This window comes from Mercurialis annua, linkage group LG6 (assembly GCF_937616625.2).
Source record: "Mercurialis annua linkage group LG6, ddMerAnnu1.2, whole genome shotgun sequence".
Lineage (NCBI taxonomy): Eukaryota > Viridiplantae > Streptophyta > Magnoliopsida > Malpighiales > Euphorbiaceae > Mercurialis > Mercurialis annua.
The window spans coordinates 41,527,712-41,547,776 of NC_065575.1; the positions used below are offsets into that span (position 1 = coordinate 41,527,712).

The following is a 20,065-nucleotide window of genomic DNA, read 5'->3' on the forward strand; positions in this document are numbered from 1 at the left end:
TTAAAGTCCTATTTAGAATAGGTAGCTAAGTTATCTCCAAAACTAAATTGTCTCCAAATTAGTATGAATACCTATCTTTTAGTTTGATTGAATTATAAAATTAAAATACTGTATTTGGTTAATATATTATTATTTAAATTTTTATCTTATTATTTTTAAAGATAATATTATTTAATTATGGTTATTATAAAACCAAAAAAAGAATAAATTCAGTATTAAATAAAAAATTTTAACTGAATATATTGTATTTACTTTAAAAAAAAATCCTAACTCATTTAATATTAATTATAAATAAAAAAATTGATATAACTATAATAAATTTAGTAATATGTTCATTGAGAAGTTACGTTACGAGCCACGTGCATAGCACGTAATGCGAAACTAGTTTTTATAAAAAAGTTGAAAAACATAGTGAAAAAACAAAACAAATGTATCTTAAACAAATGAGGTGTTTTTATAGAAAGCCCAACATTAAATGCAGTAACGGCCCAAAAGACCCAACACGAAGTATACTTTCCCAGAATGTCAGAGTTCAGACCAGACATAAAAGTGTGGCGAGTTCAATAGATGTCAAGACTTAAGCCCATTCCATTCCAATCCAATCCAAGGTATGGCCTTTAGTTGGTAGGTCACGTGTTATTACAAAATCAAAACCATCACCACCTCATCTTTCAACTCTCCTCCACAACTAGCACACTTTAGCATATCTCCCCTATACATTCTAACCTACGCCCCCTGTGTACAATTTAGCCTCATCATCACCAAAATTATTACAAAAAATAAAAAAAAACCCCTTATTCTCACCCCCTCTCTTCCACAAAGCACACACACAGAAAGAAAAAAACTCCCAAATTATTACTCCTTTTTTTTTAACTCTCTTTAATTTGAAATTAGGGTTTTTATAGAGTGTGAGAACTGATTATTTATTGTTTTTTATTTGGTCTGTGCGTTTCAATGCCTGCTTATTGTTCTGTCAAATCGTGCCGCGGAAACCCTAGACTGTGCCGGACTGCTCCGTGTTGGGGGCGCTTCAAATTGCAATCGCGTTATAGAGTTTGATTGTGTTAAGCAAGTGGGATGGCGCCGAGTCGGAGAAGAGGTGGGGCCGGTAAAGCTGCTGCTGCTGCTGCTGCCCGCCGTCAATGGAAGGTCGGCGATCTCGTTCTTGCTAAAGTTAAAGGCTTCCCCGCGTGGCCTGCCACGGTACGATTTTACTTCTTTTATTCTTTGTTTTAAATAATTTTTTGTTGCTGATTGTTGTTTTGTAGTCGTGATGAAACTTGGATTCTTGGTTTGCATGTTATTGTTCTTTTAGGGTTTAGGGTTTTGTAAATTGTTCGCGAGCGGGTACGATTTGTAATGTTTTAAGTTCTTTTATGACTTTACTGTGGGAATTTTAGGTGGTTCTGATATTATCTTAGAGGAAACTCTTTAAAAGTCTTTCTTGAATGTTAAAGTTACTTATGGCAATGGTTTCTTTAAGCAGATCTTGGAATCTTGTGAAAGATTGCAAATTTTTATTAAATTATCTGAAGGGTTCTAGATTCAATATCTTTTTTCTTTCTTGTGGGTGTTTTTTGTTGTTGCTAATTGCAATTCCAGTATTAGTTGCTCATTCAGTTTATGATTTTGGTTTTTAATGCCAGGTTAGTGAGCCGGAGAAGTGGGGCTATGCTCCTGATTGGAAAAAAGTGCTTGTTTTTTTCTTTGGAACCCAGCAAATGTGAGTCTTCGTTCTTGTTTAGCATCTTCTTCAAATTATATGTTGTGAATGTTACAATCAGTAGTTTTTGTTTACTTTCTATTTGTTTGTTACATTTTATCAATTTAGTTTTGGAAGTTGAATTTTTAGAATAGTTGTGGCTATGATGTTGAAAATAATAATCCTTTAGATGAATGGTTCATTAGCTAGTATGGAAATATAACTTAACTTGGTAATGTTAGTTATTAAGGAAACGGAGTTATTGTGGTTTTAGCAGAGAAAATTCACATGCCCCATCTTAGTTGTAAATTGGACAAACTAGTTTTGTTTAGAATTAAATTTTCCTTCCTAAAACGTGGTTGGTTTGCCTTACCCAATAACTGACCTTGAAGAGACTTTTATTTTGTCATGACATGGTGGTTATTGAATGCTCTACTTATGAGGCAGAATGGAATTGTTTAGGGTAAGTTGATTTTTTTTTTGGTAATTATTAAATTCTTCCTCTATTCGCTTGTTTGGTTATTTATTGATTTAATGAATCAATGTGCATATTATTGAGTATCCGGCTTGCTTTAAATAACATTACTGGCTTAAGCTTCACTTACCGTATGAAGAATAAACTCTCCATCTCTTTAGCAACGTATGTATGTGAGTTTGTTTGGCTAGTTGCTTTGCATAAGTTTCTATGCTAAAAAAATTCTTAGTAGCCTAGTAGGTTAATAATGGATTTTCATGCAGCAGAGTATTGATGAGATTATGGCTAGATAGGCTAGTTGCTTCAAATTACTTTATCTAATGACAGGTTCATGCGATACCTAGTTATTCAACGATCTAGCAGCTTATGTTTTTTAATACGAAATATACAAAAAATGTCTTTATGTCATTTAGTGCTACTAAGGAGCTTTCATTTAAGTTATGGTTTCGTGGGTCTCTGTAAAGAGAGCATATTCGGTTCCATTATAGAGAAATTTCATACTTTTTGCATAAATTTCTAAGGCCGTCTTCTTGAAGAAAAATAATTTTATATATTCGGGTGTGTGAGGCATATCCATTTCAAATAAATTTAGATTCTTCAACTACACAAGAAAAAAAATCCTTGTATTTGAGGATTTCTAGTTTTCCTAGTCAAGTATGTAAATTTGGGAAAAGCTGGAATTTTGCTTTTTTTTTTGAAAACAATCATCTACATTTACGGAATGTCGCTTTTTCAGTATCTTCCTTTCCCAAATTTATACAAAAATCTGTATTAAATTTGTATGCTCATATTCTTTCAGAGAAAATCTTCAAAAGTTTCTTTTAGTCTTCCCTAAATTGGAATTCTGATTCTATTTTATTAAGCTTTGCCAATTTTACCGCAGTTCCAGTTTAGTTGGCAGTTGGCACTAATTATATTGATTGTCGTCCATTTTAGTTTATACAAATCCATATTTATAGATAATGTTCTTGATTATTAGTCCCAGACTATCTTTTGTTACATTATTTTTCTTCACTATTTTTACTAAATGCTCCAGGCTACCTGTGCTGTATATTGCACCTTTTTTTTAATCTTATGCTGCTGTCATAATTGCCTTACTTAGGAAGTGAAGCTGAAAATGTAAATAATTGATGGTAATAGAACTGTTAAGGTGGAAAAAAATATGATGTGATGCCCATTTCTCTTTTTGGCTTCTGATTAAATTATTTACTTGATGTATTTACTCGCACCAGGTTCTCTTTGGAAGCAAATTATTTTACTTTCTGCAAGTTATGGGAACCTGTAGGTTGCCAAACCTTAAATAAATCGATTTTGTAATTTCCTTTTGGAGGCATTTCAATGTAATAGACAAAGATGCAAATTGCTGTTTAATTGATTGGTGAACTATAGAGTTAGTTGACTGTTAACAGGTCTTGTTTTAATTATTTTGCATTTTATTGAGAAATATGCTATGTGATAATTGATTTCTGCTCTAAGGCGGTGGATTAATTTCAACTCTGAGGCAGCAAATTTTCACCACTATTAGCCTAGTTGAGTTCTGAAGTTTATTACTCTGTTCCAAAATAATAGTCTCATTTGCCATTTTCATCTATCCCAAATTAATAAGCCTTATTGCGTTTTGTTTATTTTGTTTCTATATTATCCTTATTTATGACAATTTTTTTATTTAAATATTGGTAAGTGAAATACTCGGAAAACTCATTTCATTAAATGAGATACTTGATAAATTCATTTTTTAATTTTTTTTAACCATGAAAATGGTAATGATCTTGCAATTATTAATACAATCCTGTATTTTCCATCATCATTTAATATTTTTAGTTATTTTATGAAGTCTTAGTTAATAATAATTAGGGATGTAATAGGAAAATTATAATTTTATAACTATAATAATTCTTAATATGTGTGATTTTAAGAATGAGACATTTAATTTGGGATGGAGGGATTATTACCTTCTCCTGAAATGATTTTTCTGGTTTAATTTCATGCAGTATATAGTAATTTAATGTGTGAAACTTGAGTTGCACCTGATACATATTTTCCCCTTGCTCTCTTAATATTTTTTTTTTTGATTTATTCAATTCTTTGTTTCTGTATTACATGAAATAAATGAATTACCTGTATGCTTATGCCTTTCTATTTATACTTGAATTTCAAATGTTAGTATAGAATGCATGTTTTACATGAGAAGGGGAGTTTTATCTTTACATGTATTTGGCGGCAATCAAAATTGGCTTAATAAGTTCACTTGGCGTTATCATTTGGAAGTTATGAAACGTATGAGATGTTCAAACTTTTAAGTTCATTTCGCTTAAAAAGAGAGTTTTCAGATTTTTAAATAATTTTTCTTCATCATTTAAGCTCTTATATGAGATGCATAGCATCCAACAGCAGTTAGTTTTTGGCTTTCTGTATAATGTCCTTTGTTTGGTAAATTAGTCAAGTGAACATAGTTTTCAAGTTGAATGTATACTATTATTTTTATTATTTACAATCTATTCTTTTTTTTTTTTTGAAAAAAATAAAATCTCCAACAAGGTATATATTATGCCACCTTGAATTTTTAGAGAATCTTGCTTTTGATTGCACCGTTCTTTAAAAAGAATTGGCTGTCATTCAATTACTGAAGAACACCGGGAGATTAGATCACATAGAGTTCAATTACTGTTCTCAAAGCTTTTGTCAACCACTAGCGGGAGTGTAGTCTTACTATATGAATTAAATTCAAAATTCTTATTGTTATTTTTTTTAACTAAAGCATCTGTTACCAAAAACAATTAGGCATGCTCGTGTCGAAATTAGAAGTCAATAAGCCTCAATAGGTGTCATGAGGTGAGTGGTTGGAACATGTATTTTCATCCAGAATTTAGTCATTGCATAGCACTTTTAAAAGATTGGTGGAATAAACCACAATTGTTGTATAGAAGAGGTGGAATAATTGAATGGAGGTGCTCAGAAGAGATGACTAGATGCCTTGGGGGGATTTTGGTAGTGATATTGCTTCCATTGCTCATAAAGTCGAGTAAGGAAAAAGTGAATGAATAAATGCAAGCCCTTGCATAGTGAGTGCACTTTTCTTTTTGCGCGAACCACATTATTAACATCTACATTCTATTTAGGTCATGTGCATCATGCATGGGATATGTATCACCAGGTTATTCGTATGGATATCAATGGTCTGGTAGCTGATTTCATTATCAACAGTTGAGGAACTTGTGTTTTAGATATGATTGTGGTTTTTAAGATTTGGCTGGCCATGTTTTTGCATAAAGTTTTATGCTTTTGTAACTGTTTATTATTATTATTAGGATTAAATGCAAATCACGAACGTTAGCGTGATATGCAAATAAAACACGAGAACTTTAAAACTTGATAAAATCGGTAACCATTTTTATGTTTTGGTGAATTCGATAACGAGCTATTTTCCGTTGAAAAAAAACGCTGATGTGGATACCAGAATACATACTGTTCCTGCAGCCATATCAACATTTTTCCAACGGAAAATAGGCCGGCTTTCTGATACCAAAAACATGAAAGCTGATGACTAGTTTTGCCAAGTATTAAAGCTCCTGTTGTAATTCCACATAACATGCTAAAATTGATGATTGTTTTTGCAATTAACCATTGTTATTATTTTTAATAATATGTGTTTCTGTAGTTTTGTAGTCTGGTTTTTGTAGTTTTTGTGAATTTTTTCTGCCATACTGGAACTTTTAGTTTTTTATAGATAATTTTGTGAACATCCCATGACAGATTTCTGTCACAACTGGACTGTTCTTTTGGAAGATTGAGATTGGTTTTGAGCTAACTGCAAATATATATTAGAGGGCTATGATGTAGGAAATTCTAACTATTGTGCATAATCATATCATTTTTAATCTTTTCTTTCTGCATTTACGGTTTGCTTATGCAGGTTTCCAGTGATAAAATCTCCTTGCCTGTTGCATTACATTTCATTTCTGGTACATTTTGTACTCAGTTACTGTTTGTCTGTAAATGCAGCCAAGGCTTGTTAGGATTATATTCACTAGACGTTGATGTTTATTTAATTGTAGTATTTGTCAGACCTGTTTGATTGTTGGGAATGAGAAATCTGGAAAAGTTCACAAGTCGTCTAATTCTATCTATGACCATGTGGGGACCATACTCGGGAAAGAAACTAGAGACTGTTGTGTTCTCATTCTTATCCCTAATTCCTATTCCAATTAATTCGCGACATACCTGTGTTAACTAAATGACAGATGTAACGCGTCTCATTGATTGTAGGGAGATAGTTATTGGAATTAATAATAATATAACATAGCTATAATTCATGAGAAATTAGAATTATTACATAGTTCTTCTGTTTTACTCAACCTATATCCTTGTCCAAGTTAGATACTAGATGTGTCAACTGTTAACATGCTGGGTCTTTTGAGCATGCTTGCTGATATGCTTGTGCATTCATGAACACCTGATGCTGTCAAAGTTTATTTTGGCCCATGATGATTATGCCATGAAAATTGATGTTAGAGAAAATGTGTTGCTTAACAGAAATGGAATCCTTGAACCCAGTCTTATCAGTCTGTTATGTAGGCTTGAGGTTTCTTTGTCAATTTGCGAAGTTTGTATCTTCTAGTCTCATAGTCATCTTGATGGGATATTCGTGCTAAATTTGCTTTACTCTGTCAATGCTGGCATGCAGAGCATTCTGTAACCCGGCGGATGTCGAAGCATTTACGGAGGAAAAAAAACAATCTCTTTTGGTTAAGCGTCAGGGCAGGGGTGCGGATTTTGTACGTGCAGTGCAGGAGATAATTGACAGCTATGAGAAGTCGAAGAAACCAGACCAAGTTGATGAGCGCAATTCTGGCGAAGAAGTCACTGTTGTAAATGGTGGGAATTCAACGGAGTCATCAGCTCAATTTGAGTTGAAGGATCAGACAGAAACTTCTGAAGCAACTGTTTCAGATAGAAATGATCCTACCCTTGCAAGTGGCATTGTTTCAGATTTTCCCCAAAATGGTTCCTTGCATGATAAAGATAGCTCGCTAGAGGCGCCTTCTGATAATGTGGCCACCAAAGCAAAGCCTAGTATAACTACTTACACTTCAAGAAAAAGATCCGGAGGTTTACGGTCTAGGAAGCGTGTTACACAGAAGAATGATTCAGAAGTCCAACAGTCTGGAAGCTTGTCACAGCTTGAGTCCTGTAGATTCCAGAACTCCACGATGTCTTCTAATGAAGGTAATAAGAGTACTGGGGTGGTTGCATCAACGGATGTTATTGTAGACAGATCATTGCGAAGGACCAGGAGAATCAGAAAATCTCCTGATGCCTCTCAACGGAACAATGTGGATTCATCCGCTTTTGTCTCAGATGGAAGCATGATAAATAACGGTTCTGAAATTGCAACAGTTGATTCTGATTCTATGAGTATGAATGAAGGCAGCACGATAGATAGTGCTTCTAAACCTGAGCTCTCTGAATCTTTAGTTGAGTGTTTGCGGGTAGATGTTGGGTTGAGCGTGGGGCTTGATTTTCAAATAAAGACCGCAAGGAAGAGGAGGAAACCAAACAGAAAGCATGCGACTGATGAAGCAGCTGAACCACCTGCCAGATCGGAAGCTGATGTGATTTTGAATGCTGGGGTAAATAATAGTTGCCAAAATTCACAAAGTCGTCAAAATTTGAATGAAAGGCAAAATAAAGAAGACGGAGATGAGCACTTGCCACTAGTGAAACGAGCTAGAGTCAGAATGGAAAATCTTTCGTCTTTGGATGAACATGCCAGCTTTTTTCAAGCTGAAGAAAAAACCTCCAATAAAGTTTTCATTACAGCAAGTGAAGTAAACATCTCATGTCAAGTTGATGAAAGAACCTCCGATGAAGTTGTAGTTTCTATGTTAGAGCAGATTGGCCCCTCAACTAATACTACCAATGATTGTTTAGCCAATGAAGACTCATTTAGTGCGTCACCTCCAAAGGCCTGTGCACAAGAACCAGAAAATAGGCCACATGTATTGATAATAAAGGACAACCAGTCTTTTGGCTGCTCTACGGATGGTGAAGCAGCTTTACCCCCAACCAAGCGTCTTCATCGTGCTCTAGAAGCCATGTCAGCAAACGTTGCTGAAGGTCAGCCATGTACGATGACATCAACCATGAAAGTAGTATCTATTAATGATGATTCCACTTTTTCTATGGATGACGCCTCCCACATTGTTATTGAAAGGAAAGAGAGCAATAGTTGTGGGGAGCCCAGTACAGATTCTGTTGGTCATAGGGCCTCTGCGTTCTCTTCCAGCCCTAACAGAGTCTTGGAGGAATCTATCATCACATCACCATTAGACCCAGAGATTCTCAATAAGCCAATCGAAAGTGCTACTGTCCAAAGACATAATGAAGATGTCCTGACAGAAACATTGGGCCATGACAACGTCCAAGATCTTAGTGTATCATGTTTTGGAGGTCACACTGAAGAGTTGGGGGATGTCCAGATTGAAAATTGTAATAAAGATGTCCATATTTCGAAGGATTCTCTCTTGAATTCAAGCCTTGCCTCACTTGCTGATGAAACTACAAAAGGTGCTTCTGTAAATGGTTTGGACATGCTTCGGTACACTGCTGACAGCACCGGCTGTGGGAATGCTGAGACGCTGAGGTCTCAAAATGATGACAACAGCCAAGTTAACGGCATGTAAGTTTTTTCTTTCTATTTCGGGCTCTGCTACTATTATTTTGTAATCTTCTGCTAATTTTTACTTACCAACTATTTCCTGTTTCCTAATAACTTTCTCCTTTGCAATCTTATCCTGTCATTTCTTCTAACAATCTACAGAGGTCTATATAAATATCTGAATATAGTTTGGGAACTGCAGATGACTATCTCCAATATAGGATGTTAGTAAAATCTGAATATACAGATTTCCTAAAAACAAATTTGAATATAGTTGTTGGGTGGTTGTACTTGTGTGAGTGCTTAGCAATTATTTTAATTTATTCTGATTCTGGTTTCTTCATGTCAGAAATTTTTAATCTTTTGCCGTTCTGTTTCAGGTACCAGGAAGTAAAAGGCATTAATTATGAGCAAAGACAAAGGGAATCTTGTGTTGCTTCTTCTTTGGATAATCATTTGAATGGCGATGTCTTGATAGTCCGGCCAAGTTCAGTTCCACCTAATGGATTGGAGTCTCCTGCACAGGTTTCTCCACCTACGACTTCAGTTTGTCATGTATCTACGGCAGAAAGTGCTAATTTTATTCAGAATAGTGGATGTTTTAGTCCTAATCATTCGCAACAGAAGACAATTGCATGCACATCCATTGCTGAAGAAAAAATTGAATCAGTGGCACACCCTAAATCGGTAGGAAAATGGGGTAATTTCTCAGAAGCACATGCTGCATTGTCATCATTTGAAGGATTGTTGGGATCTTTGACGAGAACAAAAGAGAGCATTGGTCGAGCAACTCGCATTGCCATTGACTGTGCAAAGTTTGGTGTTTCTTCTAAGGTACGTTGATGATACTTTGAATTGTTGTTTACCTTCTCTATGTTAGCTGGATTCGTTGATAATATGATCTGCAGCATGGGAGAATTTGTTGTTTGTGTAGCTTAAATTTTTTAATTTTGGAATAGCATCCATTTGCTTGTGCCTTAAAATTAAAAACAAACTTCTTGCTAGAGTTTTGAATCTTTACTTTCAGCATTGACTCTTTACAGTTAATTCTTGCTCTGTCCCTGGCAACTCCGCACACCCTCCAAAAAAAAAACAGCTGATATTATATATCAATTGACATGAAAGGTCTTATTAAATAGTCAGGAGTTTATTTTAATTGGAATATATGTAACATTTTTGGGATCAGTAGGATAATTCGGTTTTCAAATTGTTGGTGTTCCCATACCTCCTTTTGTTCAATAGTATAATAATCTGTCAGGAGCTGGATCGGTTGGGGATGGAGGCATATGTTCAGAATATCTACCTTGTTTATTATGCATTGAAAGTGAAAGTGATAATTTGCATACTTTTTCAAGTTTTATTGGGAACGGAAAAGAGATGTACATGAAGTTAAATTGCATTATATTTGAAACGATGATTTAATTGCATATGAAATACACGTGCTGTAGATTATCTCATGATGCAGCATTCTTCTTGGACACTTAGGTGGTTGAGATTTTAGCCCGTACTCTGGAAAGTGAGTCAAGCTTGCATAGAAGGGTGGATCTTTTCTTCCTTGTGGATTCCATCGCTCAGTGCTCTCGAGGTTTGAAAGGTAAAGTATTTGCTCTTGTTTCAGGGTAATAAAAATATTTCTTCACAGGGGATAATATGATTTTCATATTTTTCTTGAATTGTCAGGTGATGTTGGTGGCATATACCCTTCAGCTATTCAAGCAGTATTGCCGCGCCTACTATCATCTGCTGCTCCTGCTGGAAGTTTTGCACAGGAAAATCGGAGGCAGTGTATGAAGGCATGACTTGGAATTTGTTGATTAGTTTTGGCTTTTGTCATTGGTTTTCTTGATTAGGTGATGTTTCGCATCATTGTGTTCCTATTGTAGGTTTTAAGACTCTGGCAAGAAAGAAGGATTCTTCCAGAGTATGTTATTCGCCAGCATATGCGGGAACTTGATTCGCTAGGTGGCTCATCTTCCGCAGGTGTCTATTCTCGCCGTTCAGCAAGAACAGAGCGTCCTATGGATGATCCTGTTAGAGAGATGGAGGGTATGCTTGTTGACGAATACGGCAGGTTTGATTTTATTGAAATTTCACTTTTACAATAGTTGGAAGAGTAATTTATCATCTTTTTCTGAGATATTCCTTGGTTGCATCAGCAACTCAAGTTTTCAGCTTCCGGGATTTTGTATGCCCCGCATGCTCAAGGATGAAGATGAAGGAACTGATTCTGATGGGGAGAGTTTTGAGGCCGTCACTCCTGAACATAATTCTGAAACCCCAGAAGAACATGAGATTGTCTCTGCAATTGAAAAGCATACACACATACTTGAAGATGTTGATGGCGAGCTTGAAATGGAGGATGTGGCTCCCTCTTGTGAAGTTGAAGCAAGCTCTACTGGCGGCGTTTGTGGAGTCAATAATGTACAGAATTTGCAGTCTCAATTAGAACAGCCTTTTTCATTGCCTTTTGCCCCTCCTCTGCCTCAGGATGTGCCACCATCATCCCCACCATTACCAACATCACCACCGCCACCACCGCCACCGCTACCGCCGCCGCCTCCTGGCAATCACCCTTCAAGTGGAATGCCCGATCCTTATGTTAATGGAATTGATTCAAAGCTTTATGCAAATTCACATGTAAGTGTTTATACTAAATCTCATTTTTTCCCTTTACAATTTTACTTTCGACTTTCTATTTTCTTCTCTTTGAGCTAAAACTAAAGTTACAGGAATTGCAAGAGGACTTGAGAGAATCAGTGGCACCAGGGGTCACCTCATCAATGTCCAGTGGAATGCATTATCATGCTACTGAATGTAAGGATCAGTCGCAGATGCAGCATTGCGATTCAACCAGCTCTTTCAATAGTTACCCAGTGAATAATATCCATACCCAACAGACAGAGGGTCCTAATTTTCATCATAAAGCTTATCCTCCTAGGCCGCCACTTCATCCTCCTCCAAGTCAGTTCTCTTACGGTCAGGCTGGTCAGCATGTGAAGTCTCGGAGAGCAAGCCCCCCTCCTTACAACAACAGATACAATGGTGATGGAGGTTACTCTTATAATAACCACGAGAGAATGAGACCAGCACCCTATGAGGAGAGCTGGAGATATCCTCCGCCCCACTATCCTGGTAAGGACATTTTAGTGTGAAAAATTGACAATTTTGGTTGTGGAAAAATCTTATTGTCTTATCATTGTATTGATAGATATAGCCGATTGCTAATTTTGTCTTCCCTAACCCTAGGTCCAAGATATCCCGAGAAACCTTATCCACCAGCTCCATATAGTGGCCCTCCACGAGAGCCATCAAGAATGTCGCATCAAGATTGGTCATCGCATCAAGATTGGTCATCGCATCAAGATTGGTCATATCCTCCCCACGGAATGCATGACAGGAATTTCATGTCTTATAGACCACCTGAGAGTGCAGTTCCAGTGTCTAATAGAGGTCAGTGTTTTTTCCTTTTTGTAAGGATTCTTTTCCATGATTTCTGTTCCAACACTGGTACTTTTTAGTTTTTAGCACATAAGTTGTTTTACTTATAGGCCTAATTATTTAAAAACCACTCACCTTGTAATTTTTTTTCATTTATACCACGACCTAGGAAAATTTTCAATTGTACCCTATTTTTGATTTTTACGTTTCGTTTGTACCCCAAGAGTAATGTTTTTGATAATTTAATTAATTTAAAGATGAAAATATTAAAAACAAAATACATAAATGATTAACATTAACGTTTTATTAGAATATAGGTTAAAAATGAAGGACTAATTTAAACTTTTTTTTAAAAAATAAATAGGTCAATTCAACTCATTAGGGTAGAGATGAAACATAAAAATCAAAAATAGGGTACAATTGAAAATTTTCCTAGGTCATGGTATAAATGAAAAAAAGTTACAAGGTGGGTGGTTTTTAAGTAATTAAACCTTACTTATATCACACATGTCTTGTATTTCAGCTCGAAGCATTTGGCGGCCAAGATGAGTAAATATTGCTGCATAGCTAGAAATCGGTAAGTTGTTGCTACTGTTTGCATTGATCGTTTCTCTGATGGGAGAAGCGTGAAATATTTATTAATTTCTTCACTTGCTGATTTTGCGTACTGCATGATAATTGTTAGAATCCATATATTATCCCGCTTCTATATCCGAGAGGGCCAGTCTGTATACCTGGATCAGTTCATAATGCTCTGCACGGAATGGTCGGTCTTGTAAGGATGATTCAGTGATACAGAGGGCTTTGGCGTTGAGGATGAAGATGTTGGTTCATTGGATTTTGTATATATGTATTTTATCAACCTTGCAAATGCAAAGGGCTGTGATGGAGTTTGGGAAAGAGCTGTAACATTAACTCAAGGCTGTCTAATGTATCAAAATTTTCATTTTTCTTTTTTGTTCTTAATCTTAGTACATTATTATTGGTTGGAAGGTCTCTTAGGAATTCTATTTAAATGTTGGTAGGGCGAATTGTTACATACTTGTTAGCTGTTGCTTAAAATAGTTGCTCCTTTTGGTGCCTGTAAACAATTTTTACTTCAGTCTATAGTGGAAGATTTCCGTGGCTCAGCTGGATCATATCTCAGAATTAAAATTTTAATTGAAAAATGACTGCATTAGAGTCCTCCAAAATTTACTTTGTTACTAAACTAGTGGCTCTGCCAAATTTACATATATCTTTGATACTTCATCTTCTTAACAATTGCAATCTATAATATTCTCTTCTACACTCGTTGACACTATTTTTATCTTCAACATGCATATAGAAATGTGTGCACTGGCTAGAAAATTTAATTTTTACTGAACATGAAGGCATTTATGGGGTTCGTTTGATTTAGCTAGCTGTTGTTGATAGGATGTTAAATTCCTTTTGATGGAATAATAGGGACAGTAATCATCGAGGCATTAACTGGATGCGGTTCTCTTATTGCCAGTCTTGATGATAATCCAGATTTCTTACAAGTGCAAGTTGTCTCAGACATGAGCTACTCTTGGCGCAGCGTACTTGCTGCTCAAACTGTTATTAAAAGGGGTTGTCGAAGGTGTGTCGGGGACAGTTCTTTGGTTTCTGTTTGAATGATCTGTGGCTTTTGGATGAATCAAACCCATATGCTGCGCCTGCCTCTCCAACATCGCTGTGAGCAATCTTCTCCAAGTCATTTTGATTTTGTGGACTATATAGAAAAACCGAAATGATTCGTTGGGGAAGGGCTCATGTTTATATGCTGTCCAGGTTCTCAACCAAGCATCACATAATCTGGTACTGTAAAAATCAGCTCAAGGTAATTGGCTTAAGGTGATTAGTTCAGCTCCTTCGTCCACTTTGTCAAGAGATCGGCGAATATAACCGCTCATGTTATAATTAAACATTTAAATTTATGGTCTGATGTCGATTATTTCGGACTGAACATTCTGTCCTCTATTTTGAGTAATTTGTATTATGTTTCCTCTTAATTAAGTACTACATAGTTACTGATTCGCAAAAATTAAAATGAAAAGATCATCAAATAGCTGACCTATAAGTGTAACCAGTCGAGCAAACTTCAAATCATGCTAAACTCAAGTTTAAGTTCGAGATCAAGCTTGATTTGGTTTAAATTTTCAAGGTCAAATTGGAGCTCACATGACATGCGATCTATTCGATCTCGAATGAATTTAAATTTTCAAACTCCATTTCGAGCTATAATAACATTCGAGTTCGGACTCGATTCAAAATTCACTAAAAATAAAACAAATTATTTTAAAATATCATATTTGATATATTTAATTTTTTTTATATAAAATATAAAATTCAATCCTTAAAATTAGAGATATATTAAAAAGTAGATAATTATTTTATGTGTATAAGAGGCCCGTTTAGGTAATTTTACCTCGCGAGCCTCATGAGTCTCTTTAATGATACTAAGATTCACTCGAGATAAAATTCGAATAGCTCTAATCTGAGCTCGGTCCGAATTTTTTTGAACCAATCTCGAACAATTTGCGAGCAACTCCACATTAACATTCCTAAAAAGCTAAACCGAACAACCACTTAACAGTAACATTACTACTTCCACAACTGAATATTCAAATCCAGTAAGAAAGGATAGTTGGTAAACAAGACATAATCAAACTAATAATTAAGCGGATAAATACCTAATTATATACTATTTCAAAACAATTGCCAGCTAAGTAAATCAAGAACCATATAAAATTACGGCGAAAAAATAGAGATGACGCAAATGTTGACTAATGTCATCATAAATAAAATTTACACGTTCAATCATATTCAAACCAACAAATAAACATAACCCAAATTTATTATAAGGCCATTTCTGTAACTTTCCCTTCTGGGTTATCATCATCATAGAATTTTTTTTTCCCATTTTTTTGCAGTTTTTTTTGTAGTATTGGGTGAGGGATGGGGGCTTCTCCATCAGTTCCAGAGAAATCTATCCATCAATTCACTGTCAAGGTCGGTCCATTCTTTCTTATTTATTTAAATTATATTATATGGTTTTATATTTATGTATTGCTTATACTGAATTCATGTTTTTTTTTCTGTTATTGTAATGTTTTAGGATGCCAGAGGTCAAGATGTAGACCTTAGTATCTACAACGGGAAGGTTCTTCTTGTCGTTAATGTTGCGTCCAAATGGTACTTTTTTTTTATAAATTTGTTTAGCCTTTTTTTTTGTAAATTTGTTTAGCCTTTTTTGTTAATTTTTGTGTGGAGATTTCTAGATTCTGAAATGTTGGATGGTTTTTGTTTTGAACAGTGGGTTTACTGATGTGAATTATACCCAGTTGACTGATCTTTATAACAAGTACAAGGACCAGGGTACGTGATTTATCTTTCATTTGTTGTTTGGCATGTTCTAATTTGTAAATTATTTTGAATTCCTGCTAAATGTTGTAACTTGTAAGTAGGGCTCTTCAGATTTGATCCTGTAAGATGCAGAATCTGTTGGGTGGTGATGAACTTCGATCGAGTTTTTCTAACACCATCGTAAAATGATAATTGTTTACTGTACTTTCTGTAAATGTTTGTTTTTCTTTGCTAATTGAGCACTCTTGTTATCGGCCAATTTCAGGTTTTGAAGTTTTAGCATTCCCGTGTAACCAATTTCTGAAACAAGAGCCTGGGACAAGCGAAGATGCACAAGATTTTGCTTGTACAAGATACAAGGCTGAATATCCCATTTTTCAAAAGGTATTGGAGTTGTTTGATACTGTTTCCAATATAAGTTTTATAGCTTTCTGTTGTCTTCGTCGAAGTTTAACTAGTCTATGTTAGTTATTTTCGAGTTTCTTCTATTTGTTTACTTGTCAACTATGAATGATTGTGTTGTTGGTGAGGGTTAGGGGTGGGAGAAGAGTCATAAAAAAGCTTGTGTATGCTCTTGCCAGATCAGTGCATTATAGACATATATAACGGTTTTCAAGTTTTCCATGAAAGTTTTTCAGATCGATCAAATTTTCTGATTTTAAGAATTTAATTAAACCACTTGATGCTATATTCTAACTCCATTAATTTAGCCTGTAGGATTGTTAATACACAGCGGTTTACTGTTCATTCACATAATGTAACTACCGGAATGTGTAACTGAGTTGAAAAAACGGGCACGTACTTGTTTCTAGTGTGGATATATGTAGCTTCAAGAAATCGTTCATGTCTGATAAATTTTATCTTTTAAGTTTTAGTAATACTTAATCTTTCACTGGATGCCCTTAAGTTCATCTCTTAGTTACATGAATATGCTAATTAGTTGATGTACTACAAATTGGTACGTGCGTACCAATTCACGGTACTCTGGAGTACCAGGGACGCTTTGGAAAACGTACTGGTACTCCAGATCAAGAGTTCCACATTGTTTTCATTTGCCCACTTCTAGTTATCCTTGCTGTCGTTATATTTAAACTTAGAATTCTATTTAGAACATTAATTCTGATTCCCAATGATCTGCTGTCATCTTAAATAACTATTGCTGTTTCAGCTTCCTTTTAGATTACCAATGATTTGGTGTCATCAATTTGTAACGGCACTAAACACAATTATTAAGGAACTTGGAATTTTATTAGAACATTAAGATTAGAGAAAGTTATAAAGCCATAACAAAACGTATCATTTCATATAAAGCCTTTAGTTATGAACCAAAACCAGTTCATCCAATTTCTGTTTCTTGATATATACCTTTCTTCTAAAATCAAATGGAGTTTGGAAAGAGAAAAATACAGCACATGCTTGCACTTTTCCTTTTATTTCATTTTAATTGAGTTGAATAAGAAAGAAGAATGTATATAATTACCCCATTAAGAGTGGTTCGATGTACCGTAAAATCAGCTAATTCTACCTCAACGTGTTCTAAAATAAATAACTAATGTATTGTGTACCCGTTCCCATACCACAACCCCAAACGTTCCATGTTCCTAGTAACTATGTTCCATATTATAGCTTATGGTCGTGACATTATCGTTGGTTGTATCCATGTATGTGGATTTGAATAAAAGTGAGTTTGAAAAAGTTAAAGGAAATATTGTTATTGCTTTAGCAGTTGGGAAGGGTTTAATCTTCCATTTTCTTACCGCCTTATGCATTTAGAGCTTGTGAAAAACGCACATCATGTTAAACTTCTGGCTCTGTTAGACAGTGATGTCCTTATGGAAAATTCTGGCTAGAGTCTTCTTCTTGATTGAAGAACTTCGGAGCTGGATGCCTGTGGCATATGCTGATGATGAGATAGGTTTTAGACTTTAGTTGTCTTCTTGGCCTCTCCCTTCCATTTTCAACGCGACCACTGATGTCAAGGGTGTATCAAAACCTTGTCCGGTTTGAGTTGCAATATTAGTTGACCATAGAATCTGTCTGCTGTACCTGTTTGGTTATGTTTTAATAATTGTAGGAAAAAGGAAATTGTATTATCCAAGCCCGATTGAAAAATAATTGAACACACTGATTAAAATTATTCAGGTTTAAGAAGAGTTTAGCTTTGTATTAAATCATGAAGTCAATAATTAGCAAGGAAAAGTTTAAAATTAAATTGGGTTCAAATCTATCCTTTTCAAGTATGATTCAGTTTTAGTTGCAAGTCTTCTTTATAATTATCTAGATGAGCTCTCTGTGCAGAATATACAATCATAGAGAGGGTAAACAAAACTCTTTTGTTATTCTCAGTCTTTTCCTTCTTATCCTTTTCGTGATCAAATATATTGATCCAAGTATATGAAGATGTTAGACTCCATCATTTATATGATTTCTTGTAAATACTAAATAGCTGTTCCTATTGATGTCTCGTTATTATTTTCATGTGCCTCTAAAACAGACTGCATATTCAACTAGATGAATCTAAATTTCAGTTTGCGGTAAAATTTGCTCTTACCATTTGCGCAATTTTTTTATCTTTAGGTTCGTGTCAATGGGGCAACTGCAGCACCTGTTTACAAATTCCTGAAGTCAAGTACATTTGGATTTATGGGTTCTAGCATAAAGTGGAATTTTACGAAATTTTTGGTCAACAAGGAAGGACAAGTCGTCAACCGCTATGGACCAACTACTACTCCATTGTCCCTTGAGGTTCCTCTCTCTCTCTCTCTCTCTCTCTCTCTCTCTCTCTCTCTTTAACTCTGTTTGTGTGTATGGCAAGTTAGGGTGTATCAATATGTGCATGTGTTTGTGTATATATACGATTTAACTCTTAATATTTTCATCTTTCTTGTTCTTGGGCTCAGGATGAAATCAAGAAATTGCTGGGACAGAAGTGAGAAATACGTAATCAACGAATATCATCAATAAAAGATGATAGAGACGTACAGTGTTTGAACGGTTAATCTTCTCTGATGCGGAGTTGTAAGCTATGTAGATCATTATTTCCCATTTGTATTCAGTTTTCAGATTAGAATATAGAAAATCTGAGAAATTATATATATCTAGCAGCTTGTGTAGATAGAAAGTTAAATCATGTGATGTGCTGATGAAGTATTCAGTTGTATGTGTGATTGAGATGTTCATGTGTTGGTATCTAAATCTGATTTGTTTTATAGAATGTATCAGAAGAATTTGCATTTTATTTTATCTCCTGAATGAAAAAAATAATAATAATTGAGAATTGTTTTGAAATGTTTGTGCATGTGAATGCCAGTTAAATTTCTACTGTCAATTCGCAAAAAATTGCAGCCAATGACACTTTAATATGTTCAGGCGCCAAGAGACCGTAAGATCTTGGTAGGCCACATGTGGATAAAGGATAAATTCACCCTTCAACTTGATTGAAATTTCAAAAAGATTATCTTCATCATATTTTGATAATTTAGTAGTTTCTTTTTGAAACCATAATTTATTGGTTAAATTGAAGTTCATTCCATTTTAACCTTCGATGTTGGTTTGAAAAACATGTGCGATTAAAATATCAATTGAAGCTCTTGTGTAATCCACGCGCCGTTTGTGCGACTAAAATATCGGACGGGCCTAACGCCATTGACATTTTTCTGGCAAAGAGATAAATGCTAAATTAGGAATGCAAGGACTCGATATGTATAAATTATAACGGAGAGATCCAAATAAAAAAATGTGATAGTGCGAGCTTTCAAACATGTATTTTGTCTAAGAATTTTTTCCTGAAAGGATACAGGCAATCAAGTGCTCCTCTTTTTTTTTTCATCAGATAATGAATGAGAAGATATGTATAATTTGCTATATGAACAAAATGTTGATGAAAAACGATAACTTTTGTGAAAAGAGAAGTTATAGGATCTCATTTTGTTGAAGAGAAAAATTGACAAATGCCTTACATGACTATAATTAATTAGATTTTTAATGTTAACTAAAAAAAAGTTGATGACATACTTTTTAAATTTTTAAATTGCACAAATAACTTTATTATATTTGAGAATTACTGTCAACTATAAAAAAGGAAGGAGTGGTTACAAGAATCAAAATCTCCTACAAAATCTCAAAGCATAAATATATAGCAATTAATATTCAAGAATCTTTAATAATCCTTAATTATAGTTACTGATAATTTGAATTATATGTCATAAACGGCAAAAGGGAAACCAAAAAAATAAAATGATTAAAAAAATGAAAACAACGAGCATTTGAAAAACAAAAATAATCTAGCAAAACGAGAAATTCATCAACTCATCATAAACAATCAACAAATATGAATACACAATATAAATTCATTTATTTGTAAAAAAAACTGATATACTTGTCAGTTTACATATAGTTAATCATTAATATTTAATAAAAAAAC

The 20,065-nt window shown here is 34.6% G+C and overlaps 2 protein-coding genes across 2 annotated transcripts; both read left to right on the forward strand.

Moving 5' to 3' along the window:
* The first annotated feature begins 777 nt into the window (after nucleotides 1-777).
* Nucleotides 778-13,403, forward strand: LOC126653535 (protein HUA2-LIKE 2-like). The gene is made up of 12 exons (XM_050347438.2): nucleotides 778-1,203; nucleotides 1,647-1,723; nucleotides 6,862-8,856; nucleotides 9,216-9,669; nucleotides 10,321-10,429; nucleotides 10,516-10,628; nucleotides 10,719-10,906; nucleotides 10,992-11,472; nucleotides 11,565-11,967; nucleotides 12,082-12,285; nucleotides 12,797-12,850; nucleotides 12,959-13,403. The coding sequence occupies exons 1-11, from the start codon at nucleotides 1,078-1,080 to the stop codon at nucleotides 12,820-12,822; spliced, it is 4,176 nt and encodes a 1,391-aa protein (XP_050203395.1). The 5' UTR covers nucleotides 778-1,077; the 3' UTR covers nucleotides 12,823-12,850; nucleotides 12,959-13,403.
* Nucleotides 13,404-15,068: 1,665 nt separating this feature from the next.
* On the forward strand, nucleotides 15,069-18,880 carry LOC126653536 (probable glutathione peroxidase 5). Its single transcript, XM_050347439.2, has 6 exons — nucleotides 15,069-15,288; nucleotides 15,395-15,471; nucleotides 15,593-15,654; nucleotides 15,908-16,026; nucleotides 18,220-18,387; nucleotides 18,543-18,880. Exons 1-6 carry the CDS (start codon nucleotides 15,235-15,237, stop codon nucleotides 18,573-18,575), a joined length of 513 nt encoding a protein of 170 aa, XP_050203396.1. The 5' UTR covers nucleotides 15,069-15,234; the 3' UTR covers nucleotides 18,576-18,880.
* Nucleotides 18,881-20,065: the final 1,185 nt, after the last annotated feature.

Excerpts from the sequence above, each read along its gene's own strand:
- LOC126653535 (XM_050347438.2), top strand. The coding sequence starts at position 1,078 with ATGGCGCCGAGTCGGAGAAGAGGTGGGGCCGGTAAAGCTGCTGCTGCT. Across the intron at positions 1,724-6,861 it reads TTCTTTGGAACCCAGCAAAT|AGCATTCTGTAACCCGGCGG; the intron begins GTGAGTCTTCGT and ends GCTGGCATGCAG. Across the intron at positions 10,907-10,991 it reads CTTGTTGACGAATACGGCAG|CAACTCAAGTTTTCAGCTTC; the intron begins GTTTGATTTTAT and ends TGGTTGCATCAG.
- LOC126653536 (XM_050347439.2), top strand. The coding sequence starts at position 15,235 with ATGGGGGCTTCTCCATCAGTTCCAGAGAAATCTATCCATCAATTCACT. Across the intron at positions 15,655-15,907 it reads TAACAAGTACAAGGACCAGG|GTTTTGAAGTTTTAGCATTC; the intron begins GTACGTGATTTA and ends GGCCAATTTCAG. Across the intron at positions 18,388-18,542 it reads CTACTCCATTGTCCCTTGAG|GATGAAATCAAGAAATTGCT; the intron begins GTTCCTCTCTCT and ends TCTTGGGCTCAG.